At 36.3% G+C, this 15500-nt stretch overlaps 1 protein-coding gene across 1 annotated transcript in view; it reads right to left on the reverse strand.

The window, feature by feature from the left end:
* The window catches only part of LOC113567925 (complement C3-like), a 33426-nt gene extending 18538 nt beyond the window's left edge, over positions 1-14888 (reverse strand). Inside the window, exons 1-17 of the mRNA XM_026996068.2 lie at positions 14806-14888; positions 13261-13459; positions 11777-11945; positions 11589-11659; positions 9236-9318; positions 8059-8141; positions 7579-7669; positions 7046-7148; positions 6776-6896; positions 6412-6527; positions 5123-5269; positions 4251-4445; positions 3920-4111; positions 2161-2313; positions 1906-2035; positions 1025-1096; positions 519-713 (exon numbers count right to left, since the gene is read on the reverse strand). Coding sequence (XP_026851869.2) covers positions 519-713; positions 1025-1096; positions 1906-2035; positions 2161-2313; positions 3920-4111; positions 4251-4445; positions 5123-5269; positions 6412-6527; positions 6776-6896; positions 7046-7148; positions 7579-7669; positions 8059-8141; positions 9236-9318; positions 11589-11659; positions 11777-11945; positions 13261-13459; positions 14806-14876 — 2191 coding nt within the window. The 5' untranslated portion in view covers positions 14877-14888. The remainder of the gene's footprint in view (positions 1-518; positions 714-1024; positions 1097-1905; positions 2036-2160; positions 2314-3919; positions 4112-4250; positions 4446-5122; positions 5270-6411; positions 6528-6775; positions 6897-7045; positions 7149-7578; positions 7670-8058; positions 8142-9235; positions 9319-11588; positions 11660-11776; positions 11946-13260; positions 13460-14805) is intronic.
* Positions 14889-15500: the final 612 nt, after the last annotated feature.

Raw genomic sequence — 15500 nt, forward strand, 5'->3', positions numbered from 1 at the left:
TCAACACACTGTTTCTGTTACTGTGACTTTAAGACAGATATAAGATAAATGAGTTCTGTTTTCATTGGCTGCCCTGTATTGTGCCTCTTTCAAAAAGCACAGAGCTGTAACACATCCAAAAACTGCAATGCAAGTTTTTAGGTGGAGCTAAATTGCTGTAGGCTGACTAGGCAGAAGTATGTAAATTATTTTGCTCTCATGACATCAAAATAAGCTGTGATTTCAGATTGGCTGTTTCTGCAGTTTAGATTCCATATATGGTTGGTATGGACTGGTTCCTTTAAACAGGTTTTGAAACTTCTTATATTTTTTTATATTATATTATATTTTATACGTTATTTTTACAATTCTTTAAATCTTTAATTATATTTTTAAACTTACTTTAAAATATTTACATGCTACTTTAAAAGTCTTTATTTTAAATAAGCAAGGTAAATTCAGTTTTCTATGATAGCGGCCCTTTAACTAATGACAGTGAAAGTTTTACTGATGTAAATGTTGCAGTGGGTCTTTCTTACTCCTGGCAAGGTGCAGCTCCTCTTGCACCACCTCTGCTTTGAGTTTAGCCAGATTCTGGCAGCAGTGCAGGAAGGCTGCATGGCATTCCACTCCATCCTCCACATACTCCGCCCTCTGCTCACAGGTGTAGCCCAGAAGGTTCTCCACCATCCCATCCATACAACATTGCTTCAGTGTCTCATTATAAGAATGCACTGTGTGCGTAGTCATCACCAAGTAAATGTTCACGTACAAGATGAGAGAGATGAGGTGAGGTTTAGTCCATAAAACTGGTCATGGCCATTTTTATGTGGCAACTAAATACTGATCAGTGATATGTTATGCCAGGGTTTCTTACACTCTTACATTTTGGTGGGACACTGTATATGTGTATCACTGGTCAATATATTATCAACATTAATCAGGCATTTTGGAGCAAGAGGAACACTATGCAATACTGTAGCTGGTATCAAAGCATGGATAATCCCCATGTAAGAGCATTTCCACAGTTATCAGCTGTACTGACCCAGTGTTCTTCTGAGCTGTGTTACAGTGACATCACGGCGTCGTCTTGTTAGTTCAGAAGGGCAAGAGAAATCTTTGCAAAGACAAACAGACAAAAAGAACAGAAAAATGGAATTGGTTTCACAAGTAATTCATTTGTTTCTTCTACAGACCACTGATAATTCGTTACTGCTGCATTTGCTGCAGTTCTCGTGCTTTTAGCTATAAATGGTGGGAAGGCGGGTAAACAACTTTACGAGGTGACACTTGGACTCCGCCCTTCAGCCACTTGCATCATAGGTTTGTTAGCTCCAGAGTAGAGCAAGACTATGGAGCCAGAATGGCACCAATTTTTCTGGCCAAGCACCCTGTGATTTTGCGGTGGTACAGCACAGCACTGGCACCATGCCAGTGGAAAAGTGTTAACATACTGACACAGCAGTAATAAGGAAAGAAACCTCACTGAGTCATCTGAACCTCACAGATTGCTGAGTCATCCCTGCTCCATAGGCACATAGAGGGACCTGCCAAGACAGCTTCATGGATTTACTCACCCCATATCTTCTAATTTACTCATCCTAATATCTCTTAATTTACTTACCCCCATTATATTTATTATCTTCAAATCACCCCAAGGGGGAAAGTTAAGCATTTAACTTGCTATGGCAATTTTGAGTTGTCAATCCTGGGATGGACCTTACAACATGGTGATCTACACTACCTTTAGATATAATGAGGCAAAGCCTGACACATCTCATTAATCTGGGATAATACCTAATAGCATTCCCTTTCCAGTAAATCTACATGAACATCAGCAAATGAGCAGACAATATATTTCTGCTCCTGTGCTTTTTTAAAAACAAATCTTTAGTGCTGTTGGACTGAAAAGACCCTTTACCATACCTGTTCTGTCATTTGTGCTTCCTGCCGTGCCTGAGGTGAACAGCAGACCTGCATCATAGAAAACCCCCATACTGTCTTTACCACTCCCAGCTGTGCAGCCTATGTCATGCTTCTCAATGACATCCCAGATCTATTGGTGAAATTCAAGAAAGAATTTCAACATCACATGAACTTTCTCATTCTAGGAGTCTCACTCAGAATATGAAATTATGCACCAACAGTGATGATTTCTATAGCTTGCTTGTAATTACTGACCTTGGCCTGTGTTAGTCTGTTCTTGTTGTTGAGGAGATAGATGCCTTTATCCACAGCTACCAGGCTCACATTAGCCCCAGAATTCCCTGTGATTTTTAGCCTCATCTCATAATTCGGCTCATATGCGTCAGTTCCCTCCTTTTCAACTTTAAGCTTTGTGTGACAGAAGAACAGCGGAGTTACCCAAGGCTTACATCTCCTTTTGAATTTGTTTAATTCACTCTAAACATGTCAACTCTGTCACCTTGATAAAAACAGCTAATAAAATGTAGACCAGTATCAGTGTCTATCTCAGGCCATAATTGTAATTTGTTGTGTTAAGGACTTATATTTCACAATACCTTCTACTGAATCCAACTGTGACATAATGTGTTTAATACATTTTATCTGCCTGTAAACCTCACAAGTATTTAAATCTTCCATTATGTTACGCGAACCATGTTTGAAGACTATGAGGTCTGAAACTATGCAAGAACAATGATGAACTCGACCCTTCTATTTTGAAACAATGACATGATATGTATGAGATGGGAGTGTGCTTAGGCTCAGGCCCTCCCCCTTTAGATCTGCTTGTTAAACCCAAGAATAAAGAGTGTTGGGATTTTTTAGAAAGAATTAGAAAAATAATAACTGAAACTAGAGTTTAGGGAAAAAAAGAACAAACTGCCAGCACAGCCCAACCACTGCCCACATGGACTGCTGGTTCCGACCTGATCAAACCAGTTGTACCATAAGGCACAACTATTCTTTTATATTTTTCTTGATGCTGGTTGGGTAACTGTAATTCTTGCGTGTTAAAATTAGATAAGGGAATTCCATTATACCTCCATTCTGCTGAGTAATAAGTTCCCATTAATTCCCTCTCATCCCTGTTTTATTAATAAGCAAAAAAAAAAGATTAATTATGTTTAATTATCTAACTTGGTCCACTATGAGTCTCGATTTGTTCATTTTTGTTTTTTTTTTCTTTCTGTTCAATATCCACATATCCCTAAATCATCCTATCCTTTAATACTTTATTTACTATATTATTGCTGTTTAATCAATAAAAATTCCATTAATTGTAAAGTTGTGTGGGTCTGTGGGTGGCATTTCTAATTTTTGGTAGTTGATCAATAACAACTATTTACAAGTTGCAGCTTTTAGGACTTTTAGGACATTTTTATGAAATAAAAAACGATGCTATATGATCTCGCTCATGCTAAGTTACAAAACAATTGCACTCTGGCTAACAGGACATGAAAGTAAATGTCAAAAGTTCAATGTGTGCTGTGCCCACTGGCTGAATCAAATCACCTGTGCTATCTTTATGCGTATTAGTGTAAAAATATTCGGTTTGTTTTATTAATGTTTTTATTTATTTTTCAAATTCTAAATGATGGGCGGTGCTATGGCTGTCTTAGGAAGAGCTACAGCACCCCACACTGGTGCTGCCATGGTTGAGATGAATTAAAATCTAATCAAGATTTCCTGAATCAATTTCAACATAATTTTAATTTGCCAGTTTATTAGGGTAATACCAATACATCATAATTATATTGTATTATTTAAATCAATTGCCTTGTTGTAGGATGTATGATATATGATCTGTGTTATGTATGTGGTTGTGTTATTGGAGATGAACCCTGTACATATAGTATGACATGGCTTTTACAATGAAAACTATATGGAAGTCTCACAAAATAAATCTAAATGCATTTGAATGACATTTTCTGACTTGTTGATTTAATGGGGAAAAACAGACTAGTAATTGACCTACTGTTCCCATGCAAGTGTCCTTCACGTCAACCCAGACTGAGTCGGACACCACATCAGAGGATCCCACATGGTAATACGCCACCACCCGAAATGAGGGGACCATGTCCTTGGTGATGTCGATCGGCACAGCAAGTACGACATTCCCTTTCCTCTCTTCACTCAAGGCGCGAACAATCTGCCCTTTACTTAAGATCTAGTTTATCAAGGGTGGAAACATGGCGCAATATAATCCTCACCAGCAAAAGCACATCACTGGGCGATGTTAATCATGATCAAATGCTCCTGGACTGAATGTCTGAGTACATGTGTGCATTACTGTGCAAGTTACTCACCAAGCACGTGATGATTTGGTTTACGCTAGAACTGGTGCCGAAATGCAGCTTCATAGTGAAAACATCCCCAACCTTCAGCTCGCCGTTAGGTATGTCTATATGTAGGTAGTTTGTGGAGGTGGAAGTGTAAGCTTGGGCCGTCATTTTTTTTACTGCTTGCCTTTCTTTTGTGAGTCTGTCAGCTTCTGTTTGCACCTGGTAGAACAAATTGACCATTACATTTACCTCAAGGCTTCAAGGCTGTAAGGAAGAGCCTTGTTATATCAAATGTTAAATCAAAATAACCCTTTGACTGGCAATGTATATTATATGCATGTGTTCAAGCTTCTTATTCTTTACCATCTAATTACAAAAGGTTCCACAAAGTCGGAATATTACTAAGAGTCGGAATATTACTAAGAAACAATGTAAGGCAGGAATCAATAAGATTTTCATAGAAACAAAAATGCCATGCTATATATAAATGGGTCAAATAGTGTTTTCACAAGAAAATATGCATTCTGTACTTTAGCAGGTCTTACTATATGTCTGAAATAATAGGACAGGTATTAGTAGTATATTAAGGGTTCTGAAAGAAATCTTATATTATGCCCTGTAATTCTTGCATTGCAGTATAGTTTTAAAAAATAATGTTTTAAAAGTGAAATTTGTAGATGCTTGTCAACAAAGCCTAGATTTTCCTTTATGAGGATGAAAGTGTAACATACACATGTGTCATATAGTCATAAACCTGCATATCTCATAACGAAAAATCAAGTTCAGGGTCTGTCCTATTTGCAAGCTTCTGGCTTTTAGTGTTTGTTAAGTGTCTTGTTAGCATGTCACAGTCCAACTAAGAAATTCCAAGTAATAGTTTATAAAATGAATCTTACAGTAATGTCTAGACTTCTGCTGCCTTTCTCTGTGTTGATGATGAACTGGGTCATTCCATTCTGACCTGTTTTGGCTTTCATATTGCTTGGGGTTATTGACATATCAACACCTTGTGCTGGGGTCTCATCAGGGTTTGTTACATAGACCTGTTGGACAATGAGGGTCAAAGGGTGTAAAAACTGAATAAAAAAAACAACAACAAAAAACCCAGAAATAATTATAATTTTGTTAATAATTAATGTTGAATTTGACTTATTTAATAATTAATCTCATTATAGTCTCATGAATAAATTATTATCTAGTATTCTAGTATTTCTATAATACATATTTGTAGTACACCATATTTGCTTTTAAGGTCCCAGGGAAAATAAAATTATTAAAAATGTTTAAATGTCATTAAAATATTTGACATTCTGCTAATTCTGCTAAAAAAGCTTAAATATGATATAGCAGTGATATAGAGTTATTCTGGCCATAATCGTAATATGTGAGGATATATGATTGACATATATGAGGATGTTTGATTGACAGCCTGCTATCACTGACCACTACTCATGTTGGTTCATATAATGGCACAAACAGGGAGAATCCTGAGCATAAAACCATATAGGTACAAACCTACCAATGAGGATTTTGCCAATAATTCTAAAGTTGCCTCACCAGATAGGCCTTGTTCACGAGTGCTGGTGGAAGGGAAGTTTTGTATGTTTTTTTTATCACAATGAAGACGAAACTATAGGCACAACCATCCCCATGGGGGGAAAAATCCTTCATGGACTTCACTTTGAAATAGCCTAGCATTGACTACTGTGTCTTATTTCCCTGTGTCTTATGCCAGTGTAACCTAATGTAAAGTCCATTTTCATATTTTTAGAATTAAATCATGATTCTACAAGATAAGGAAATAAATAATTCCTAAGAAATAATACCTCACATAATCCAACATTTCAATTATGCATTTTACACTGGAGAAATTCTGAGAAAAAAAAACTGTTAATTTGCAGAGAAATAGCTTTCAGCGGGAAAATTTGGTATATTTACATTTTCTGCCCAAAGAAGATTATTAACCTAATTAGAAAGAAAACACAGACTTTGGTTCCCTGGGGCTTTAAGGTGCATATGACAACTTTGAGAATTTGAGACTGATCATTGCACTCATGTAATTAATCAATACTGGTGTGTGACTGATTATTGCAATCATGTAATTAATCAATACTGGTGTGTGACTGATTATTGCACTCATGTAATTAATCAATACTGGTGAGAGATTAATATGTCATTGCTATACCATTAAGTGAAAAGGCAATCCAGGTTTGAAGAATTTGGGAGTTCTGGTAAAGTGAATAATATAGGGGGATTCAACTATGTGAATACCCCTCCTCTCTGCTTCCACCATTTCACTTCCTGAAACACAAAATTAATTTTGTAAGTTGTTTGGAAACTCTGAAGTCAAATTTACTTTCTAATATTTTAAACTTTTTGTATTTTAGTGATTAGTGATGGTATGTCAATGATGTATTTACAAAACAAATTACCACAGAGCAGTGGTATCTCCAGTGGAACCCCAGTAGAAGGAGCATCCCAGTAGAAGGAGAACCCCAGTAATAGGAGAACCCCAGTAGAAAGTGACTGATGCACTGCACTTGACTTACCAGTATCAGTGAGTACACTAACAGATATATAGAGTGTTTTCCCAATAAGTCCTCTGATATTTGGAAAAGTCTCGAGGATTTGACCTTGGGTAACCTTTGCTGTCCCTTGCCCATTATGAATCTAAGGTTCAGACAGAGTTCAGGCAATAAGTATAACAGGAGCTGTATGCACACGCACTGTTCTACAGACATTTTATCTGGTCTGGAGTTACTTTACATTTCAGATATGCTCATATGAAAGTGTGTGAAACAGTATATCCCTTGGCTTACATTAACTCTTGTAAGGGAGCTTTGAATGTTTATCTTTTTGCCTTCACTGAAAATGCCAAACACCACAAAAGCACTGCCTTCGACGTCTTTGCCAAACAAATACCTTAAAAGAATTAAAAGGAAACAGCAGCAGCACAAGAAAAGAATAAAGTTTATGACCAGCCATAAGAAACAATCAGATATTTCACCTGGTTTCATTTATGGTTTAACGACCATGCCCTTTATAAGCTGACACAAGTGTGTTTATAGCATGCAAATCAGGTATACACAGGTATAGACCATTCATTAGCAAGTCAAATGTGATAGTAGTTTTATAAGGAAAAAACCTTGCTAGGAGTGAGACTCCAAAAGGGAGCCCATCTGAAAAATGAATCATAATAAATGAATAGTACAGTGTGTGGTATGGGATGTGACGGACGGACTGATGGACAGATGGAAACTTTGTGGATCCCACTGGAGACGGCATTGCTGATTTACTGTGAGTTTCTTAAAGTGACTGAAATAGTGAAACATACGTGTGTGTCAGTTCTTACTTGGCGTTAATCCTGACAGAGAACTCGTCATCATCAATGTAGAAGAAGGAACTGTCTTCAGGTGTCAGCTGCACTTCAAAACTGGGAAGTACTAGCAAAAGGGGTTAAAATATTCATTAAATATATGCAAAAGGGAATATATTGATAAATCTGTACAAAGTAGAATATTAGTACAATGAACACAAACCTAATTAGATTATAGAATGTATGGAAAACATTGCAATTTTATTGCAGTCACATATAACAGCACATTTAAATGTATTTTAATTTTTCCTCCATTACATTTAGTTGCTCAATTTATAGCAACTGGAATGAGGACAAAACAGAAACACTCAATACATTATGAATTACTATGACTGTATGAAAAGTGCTCTGTGAATAGCAGTAATCTCACCCAGTTAAAATAAAACAATACTGATACAGACTCCAAGTTAACCTCTCCTTTTTGTTTGTTTTAACATTAAAGCTAAAATGTCTTACCATACTCTTTAACTTCAAACTCTGCTGTAAAATTCTTTCTTGGGTTATTCTTAAAGCTTGCTGCAATTTTCCAAATGCCAAACCTTTGTAAACACAAGAACAAATGCAATATCAGTTAATATGGTAATAATTGTCACGGTATGGCCCCTCCACCCCATGCGTGTTTGTGTGTGTGTGTATTTGTTTATGTGTGTGTGTGTGTGTGTGTGTATATGTATGCTCGTCCATGTGGCCACACCCCCCATGTGTCACACCTGTTTGTAATTATGGTCCTCATTTACGTGTGTTTAAGACCCCCTATTGTTCTGTTGTCTGGTGTCGGTGTTTAACATTACGTTAGCTTATGTGCTACATCTTTGTGTTCCGTATGAATAAACGTATGTTTCTGTTATACGCGACTCGTCCCCGCATCCTGCTTAGTACATGCAATATCAGATACATATGATAATAATAAGTACATTCAATATCAGATACATATGGTAATAATAAGTACATTCAATATCAGATACATATGGTAATAATAAGTACATTCAATATCAGATACATATGGTAATAATAAGTACATTCAATATCAGATACATATGGTAATAATAAGTTCATTCATGACCCAGTAAATATTGAATTGAAGCAGCTGCCGTGACTCCACAGGGATCCATCATTAAAATCTTTGTCCTCTTTTTCCTCATTGCTCACGTGATCATTTTCAAAGTCTACAGCTGGCCTCCACTGCACATTAACATGAGTATTCGCTCAAAGCTTAAATCATTAAATTAAAAAAAGCAAGGAAAGTGCCTCCTTTACCCTCAAATATGTAATTTATTACAAAATATAACTTGGTAGTTGTATTTAGCAAACAAGTTATTTGTCCTGTAGGCTAATTTGGTTTCAATAAAAAAAACAAAACAAAAACAAAACCTAGAACAGAACACAAAAAAGTAATATTTCATCAGTAAGAAAAATGTATTATTTCTTTATGTCAGTCTATGTCTGAGATCTTCTGGAGAGCTACATTCCTGATTCAGTCAGTTAAAGAGCTAAGAATACACTAATAATCGGAATTGGGTATGTTAGGTCAGGAGATCCCTAGTCCATGTCGTCATGTTTGCTTCGTGTCGTCATGGACATGGAGCTATGTAGGACAGCAGTCAATGGGAAGTAGCTTCCCAACAGAACTGACCTGCTGGGATTTCCCAGTTTGTGCTCTTCCACTTTTGTGCCTGGATGATACTGCTTTCTGCTAATGATGAATCCATCTGGAGTCTACAAACATAGGGGGATATTATACATTTTGGAATACTTTTAGTTTTTATTTTTTACTTTTATTTACACTTAAATAATTTTCAATTCAAATATTAATCAACATTAATTGTAATATGTGCTTTATTTTGTAAAAATCAATTAAACCTGGTATGGCATTGTTTGATGTCCTCTATTTAAAATAAAGTGGTCACTAAAGTGTTGCTTCCATTTAATAGGCAATATTTAAATTTAAATGTATGCTAAGGTGACAAAAAGGTTTATCTCCATGAATTGATTTCAGTATTGGATATATGCTACATTCTAAAGATAAAAATAATAGTATAAAGCATTATTGTAATTATTATAACACTGACAGTAGAGAAGACGCGAAAGACATTTACTTCTCCAACAGTGTCACCTTTAACAAAGCGCGCACATAGCAAACAAAGAATATGCTCTTCAATGTCTTCGCTACCACTGCTGCTACAATAGTGTCAGAAGTGGGACTGCTCTTACTGGATCGACTGATGCCTTGAAGAACTTGAGAGCAGAAGGCAAAGAAGCAGTATGGAGGAAGGGGTTACTGAGCATTACGCCTGGAGGAAGGGATTCCCAGTCGTTATGCTTGGAGGAGCATTACGCCGAGCATTACGCCTTCTCCCGGTGTGACAGGGATGAGGGCAACACATAACCACCTACCACACCACAACTGCGAGGTCATGTGGGAGCTGTACAGCTGCAAGTAGCTGTCAGTGCAACCCACCTGTGCCTGGCACTGGAGGGGAAAGCACAGTGGGTTCCCATGGACCTGCCACTGGAGCAGCAAGACAACCTCGCGGCATTTCAGGCAGGCGGCATCGTTGCTATCTGCTGAAACGTTGCTGTCAGGGAGGAGGCTACAGGGAGAGTGGGTGAACATGCTTGCGGGGGAAAATTATGATGCTTTTGGGAAACAAGGCCCAGACGGATCCTGATGTCTTAAAAAAGTGTTAACTTGGACAAACTCTGTAACAGCCCAGGCTGAATGACAATTAATGACAATTAAGGTCTCCCAGGCACTACTAATAATTTTTTGTCTTTAGTAAAGCATCATGGTATAGAGTTCATTCAAGGCATTTTGACATACCATGAGATATGCCATCTGTTTATCAGGAGCTATAGTAAGATTTAAGTCTTAAGAAGTCTGAACACTAAGGACTGGAGGAGTTTGGAAATTATTATTGGCTGATCATACAGAAATTATATAGAGGATATATTAACGACTAAGCAACAGCTAACTACTTAGTTGTAGCAATTTTAAAATACTAGTAAAGGATTTCTGGGGGAAAAAAATGATATAAAATCATATGTCTTAGGTGGTGGTGGTAGCTCAGTGGCTAAGGTGCTTGACTAGTAATCATAAGGTTGATTACCACTACTGCTATGTTTCCTCTGAGCAAGGCCCTTAATGCTCAAATTGTGTTCTCATTGGAAGTTGCACTGGATATATATATATATATATATATATATATATATATATATATATATATATATATATATACATATATATATATATATATATATATATATACACACACACACACACACACACACACATACACATCTCCCCACACTCTGTCATCACCATGGCAAACAGCAATGACCAGAATTCCGTTTCATTTCATGACTGCTTCATGAAAACATGGCTGTTATCTCTCTAAATAAGAGTGCAGTTTAAATATATTCTTAGTGTACTATGCTTTCATCCAAGTTTGTATAATAAAATACATTCACATTTTTTCTGCTTGCCTTTTTTTTTAATATTTTTGTACATACATAGAATATATATTTATCTGTATATATATATTTTTTTTCTCTATGCACCCCTGGTTCTCTTCCTCAGTTTGGACAGAGCACTCTCCACTATTTCACTGCGTGTTGTACTGTGTATGACTATGTATGTGACAAATAAACCAAACTTGAAACTTGAAACTTGAAACTTGAATAAAAATTATTGTAATAAATTGAAATACATTTCAAAACATGCTGAATAAATAACCCAGTTTGTAACAGAAATAAGTTCTATTCTCACATGTTGCAGCCAGAACCTCTGTAAAATTTCTTTATTTCCAATTTAATATACTGCTTAAATTTATTGTTTGGATGGAAACATGGCTGTAGTTATCACTATTAACTTGGATTATATTTTTATGTTGTTACGGCTCATTATTTATAGTGTTAGCTACATAAGTCAGTGCTTTTAGCTGAATAAAGTAAGTTGTATATTCATAGGAATCTGTTTCAACACTTACCACAATTTCCACCTGGACAGGTTGTTTTACAGGCATTACTTCAGCATTCAAGGCAAATATTCTGTATTTTACTTGATAATTCACAAAGAAAAGATTTGTCAATGATACTGCATTGCATAATGTTCCTCTAAGGACAAATGAGGAACAAAACTATAGCATTTCATAAGGTGATAATATCAATGTCTCACCAGTGCTATCTAGAGTATATATTGTCTTGTCTGTTTGTAGAAATATGTATCCTGACTGAAAGGAGACCATGATCATTTTCTCCACAGACCTCTCAGGAAAAGTTGCTTTCAGATAAACAAACTGTTTTTCTGCAGAGTCTGAATTAAAATTGGCTTCTTCATAGGGAATCTGCAATATAAAATGTAACATCCATCACATTTTCAAAACCATTACTGAAAGGATGCATCCACTGTCAAATGTTACAGTTTATTATATTATAATTATATTCTGAGTAAAGTGACAAATGAAATTAAAAAATAATACCCAATCTAAACTCCACCAATCTTTGTGTTCAGTATTGAAATCATTGAAACACAGTATTTTAGAACCTGAAAAAAGGCAGTCAAAATAGCCAAAGAATAGCCCATATCAAAAAACTAAATGCCTGTATGGGCTTTCTACAAAACAAAACAAACCAGTCAACCAAAAACCATCAGCACACTGTTTTCCAAAGTAAACTTGACCAAAGTAAGCAGCTCATGTTATTGTTGTTTGTGGTATTTCATAAGTGAGGGTTCTGCTCCTCTGCTGCTTCTAACATGTAAGTAAATTTACATTTTAAATGTAAAGTTATTTCAAATGTAAGTGGTTCCATTAAAATGTGCTTGTATACAAACAGGGATGATCGTAATGTTAAGCTAAGCCTGTCTCACTAGATAGTGATGCTGAGCAGAGATGGCTTATATGCATCCCTTCCTGCACACAAGGAAAAGCTGATGGAGTGTTCTTATACATGTTCTTATGCATTTAATTCTCTGTAATTCTCAATAATGAGAAGAATGTAAATTCTTGTGATTGAGAAAGCAGTTGCTTTTTGACATTTTTGCCAGTTGTTCTGTGGCATAAACAGCAGTGAAATAAACCAAATGCCAAGAATGGAGCATTGGTGTGCTTGATGAAAGTAAACAGGTGTGTAATGGCTAGGCTGTTTGAATATCAGGGGCCATGATATTTACAATTTACATTCACACAAAATATGCATTTATTTTAGGCTCATTGTAGTAGGCTCACTGTAGGCTGGACCGTCATTTAGCATGAATTAATTGCCGTATTATGAACTACCCTTGCATATCACAGTGTTTACACAAAACCCATTTAAGAAAGAAAATATTGATTAAATTAAATTAAAATCATATCGTTTACATTTAACAAACAGTAGATATGGTTTTAGTGTGATGTGTGCCAAGGAATGTTTATTTAACCATCTCTACTGCTTTAACTGCAACACGTTGATCAGCTACAGTTTTGTGCTTTTTTGGCTCTACAGTTTAATAATATCCTTTGGTAAAAGCATAATGACCTCACAATTTGTCACAGTACTACTGTTAATGAAACCAGTGACAGGTCATGGAATACTCACTGATGAGAAGAATATTTCAGATGGAATACTACATAATTATATCCATGAATATACACATAAATATATCCAATATATCGGTCTCACCTCTATATCCACCAGACTTTGAAATTTGTTTGCAGAATTTAGTGTCACTTTGTCTTTGAAGAGATCCTTTTGTCTGTTGGGGAAGTTAGTCACTGTGATTTGGACAGGCAGTGGGTTTTGACCTCGGTAATCTTGTACCTGCACAAACACCCGCTCTCGCGTGCCCACCCTCAGGATCTGGGGAGCTGACATGATGTACCTGAAAGAGCAAAGACAAAATTTGGTAATTTTATTCCATATCCAAACACTGCCTTATACATCTCCAAAAACACTTCAAAAGTCTCAAGTTACAAGCTGATATTTGACTGTTTTGCAAGTATGTGTTGCTTCAGAAACTCATTTAGTTCACAGATCTTAAAATGGGTAGCTTAAATCATCATCAGCTTTATCATGTGTTCAGACACACTGGTAAAAAGTCAGAAACATCTACTTGAGGTGACAATGACTTTGTAGACAACGAAGCAGATAAGCTGACCTTTAACCCTTCAAGGACAATAATATTCAGCTGAACAAATCCCTTTGTTTATCTTGAAATTTAAAAAAGCCTTATTTGTCAGGCATGTATAAAATGTATTTTGCCTCCTGTGTGAAGCATGTTCTTCACTGTTGTTGCTGTTTGAATCTTGCTCACACTGCAAAAATGGCTTAAGATAAAGTCATTGGATGAGCAAATGAAAACTTCATAAGGTGCAGCAAAACGCACCCAACATAACTCATATATTTTTTTCATTTCAGTAGAAAAAATAAAGAAACAATTAAACTAACTAACTAATTAACTAACTAGCTAAATAAATAATTAAAAGTGTCATGGAACGCTCGCCTCCCGCGAGTCATGTGGCTGTTTCATAGCCACACCTGCACACACCTGTATTGTGTTAGTCTTCTGTGTATTTAAACTCTTGTCTTTGTGTGTAGTGTTGTCGGTTATTGCTGATGTAATGTATTAAATGTTCATGTTAAATGTTCTTCTTATCGTTGTTAAATGTAACCGTGTTAACCATGTTGTATTCTGTGTTTGTGAGTGTCGTTGTCTTTATGTTTTCATTAAATGTCGAGGAAGTCTGTGCGTCCTGCTCCACGCCCTTCAGCACTTGGGCTACCACGTTATAAAAAGAAATACTTAGAGCGGCAGGGGTCCAAAGAGAATAAAGTGACTCCGGGTCCAAATCAATAGGATTTGTTAAAATTATGCCATACTGCTCTTTAACCAGTGATTCAGCAATATAGAACACACACCAATTCTGAATGAGGTCATTCTTTCTAATTTCCGGTTAATATTACTGCTATAAAAACACTTTGTAAACAACACTTCTAAAAGCTGAAGAGTACCACGGCATATGGAGCATAGGAAAAGGTCTTTATTTATTGATATGTTTTTTTATTTTATGTTGTTAGTAACATTTTTGTTATTCCATCATTATAACATCCAATGAAATTTTCTGGTCTCAGCTGAATATGTTTTTCATAAAGCCAGACATTTAACTTTAAAAAGTAAATGAATGTTTATAAATGAGTTATGGCATAATGAAAGTTGTGTATACTTACAGCGGGTCACATAGTGTAAGCAGTGGGAAGGAGAGAAGTGTAGCTGTTAGCCACAGCAGGTCCACATGCATCCTGTCTGTCCAATCCAGCCTGTGTATGCACAAGTGCCTGAAACAGGGCAAAACCAAAACTTTTTATACAACACACACACACACACACACACACACACACACACACACACACACACCTCTTCTCTGGGTTCAACCACAGAGCACCAGATTTAACAAGAAGGAGATAGGACACCTTCCACCTTGACACGCAAACACAAGCTTGTTTATTTGAGTGTATACAGTATACCTCCCCCCACCCCCTGGTTTGATTAGATTCCAATTTTTGATTCCAATTTAGATTTTTTTCTGAGCTCTTGCCAACTCAACTCTTCCAGCATTTAATCCGACTCTCTTGCAGTTATAATCCTTATGTGATAACATACTTCACTTCTGTGATACATCACTAGGATAAATGTGACTGCACTGCCCTTAGGAACATGAAGGGTTAAGCCAACATTCCCGTAAATAACTCGGCGTACGGGCATTTCTTGCATAAATTCAACCTTTGGTCATTTGGAAATCCTCCCTAGCAGTCAAGTATTGATTTTTTATTTTTCAGCTAGTGAGTACTTTTTGTGTGTGTAAAGAACATATACTATAGTTTCACATAAGTGTTGTGTAGGAAAAATCAATAGGACTTGAGCC

Source organism: Electrophorus electricus, chromosome 16 (assembly GCF_013358815.1).
Source record: "Electrophorus electricus isolate fEleEle1 chromosome 16, fEleEle1.pri, whole genome shotgun sequence".
NCBI lineage: Eukaryota > Metazoa > Chordata > Actinopteri > Gymnotiformes > Gymnotidae > Electrophorus > Electrophorus electricus.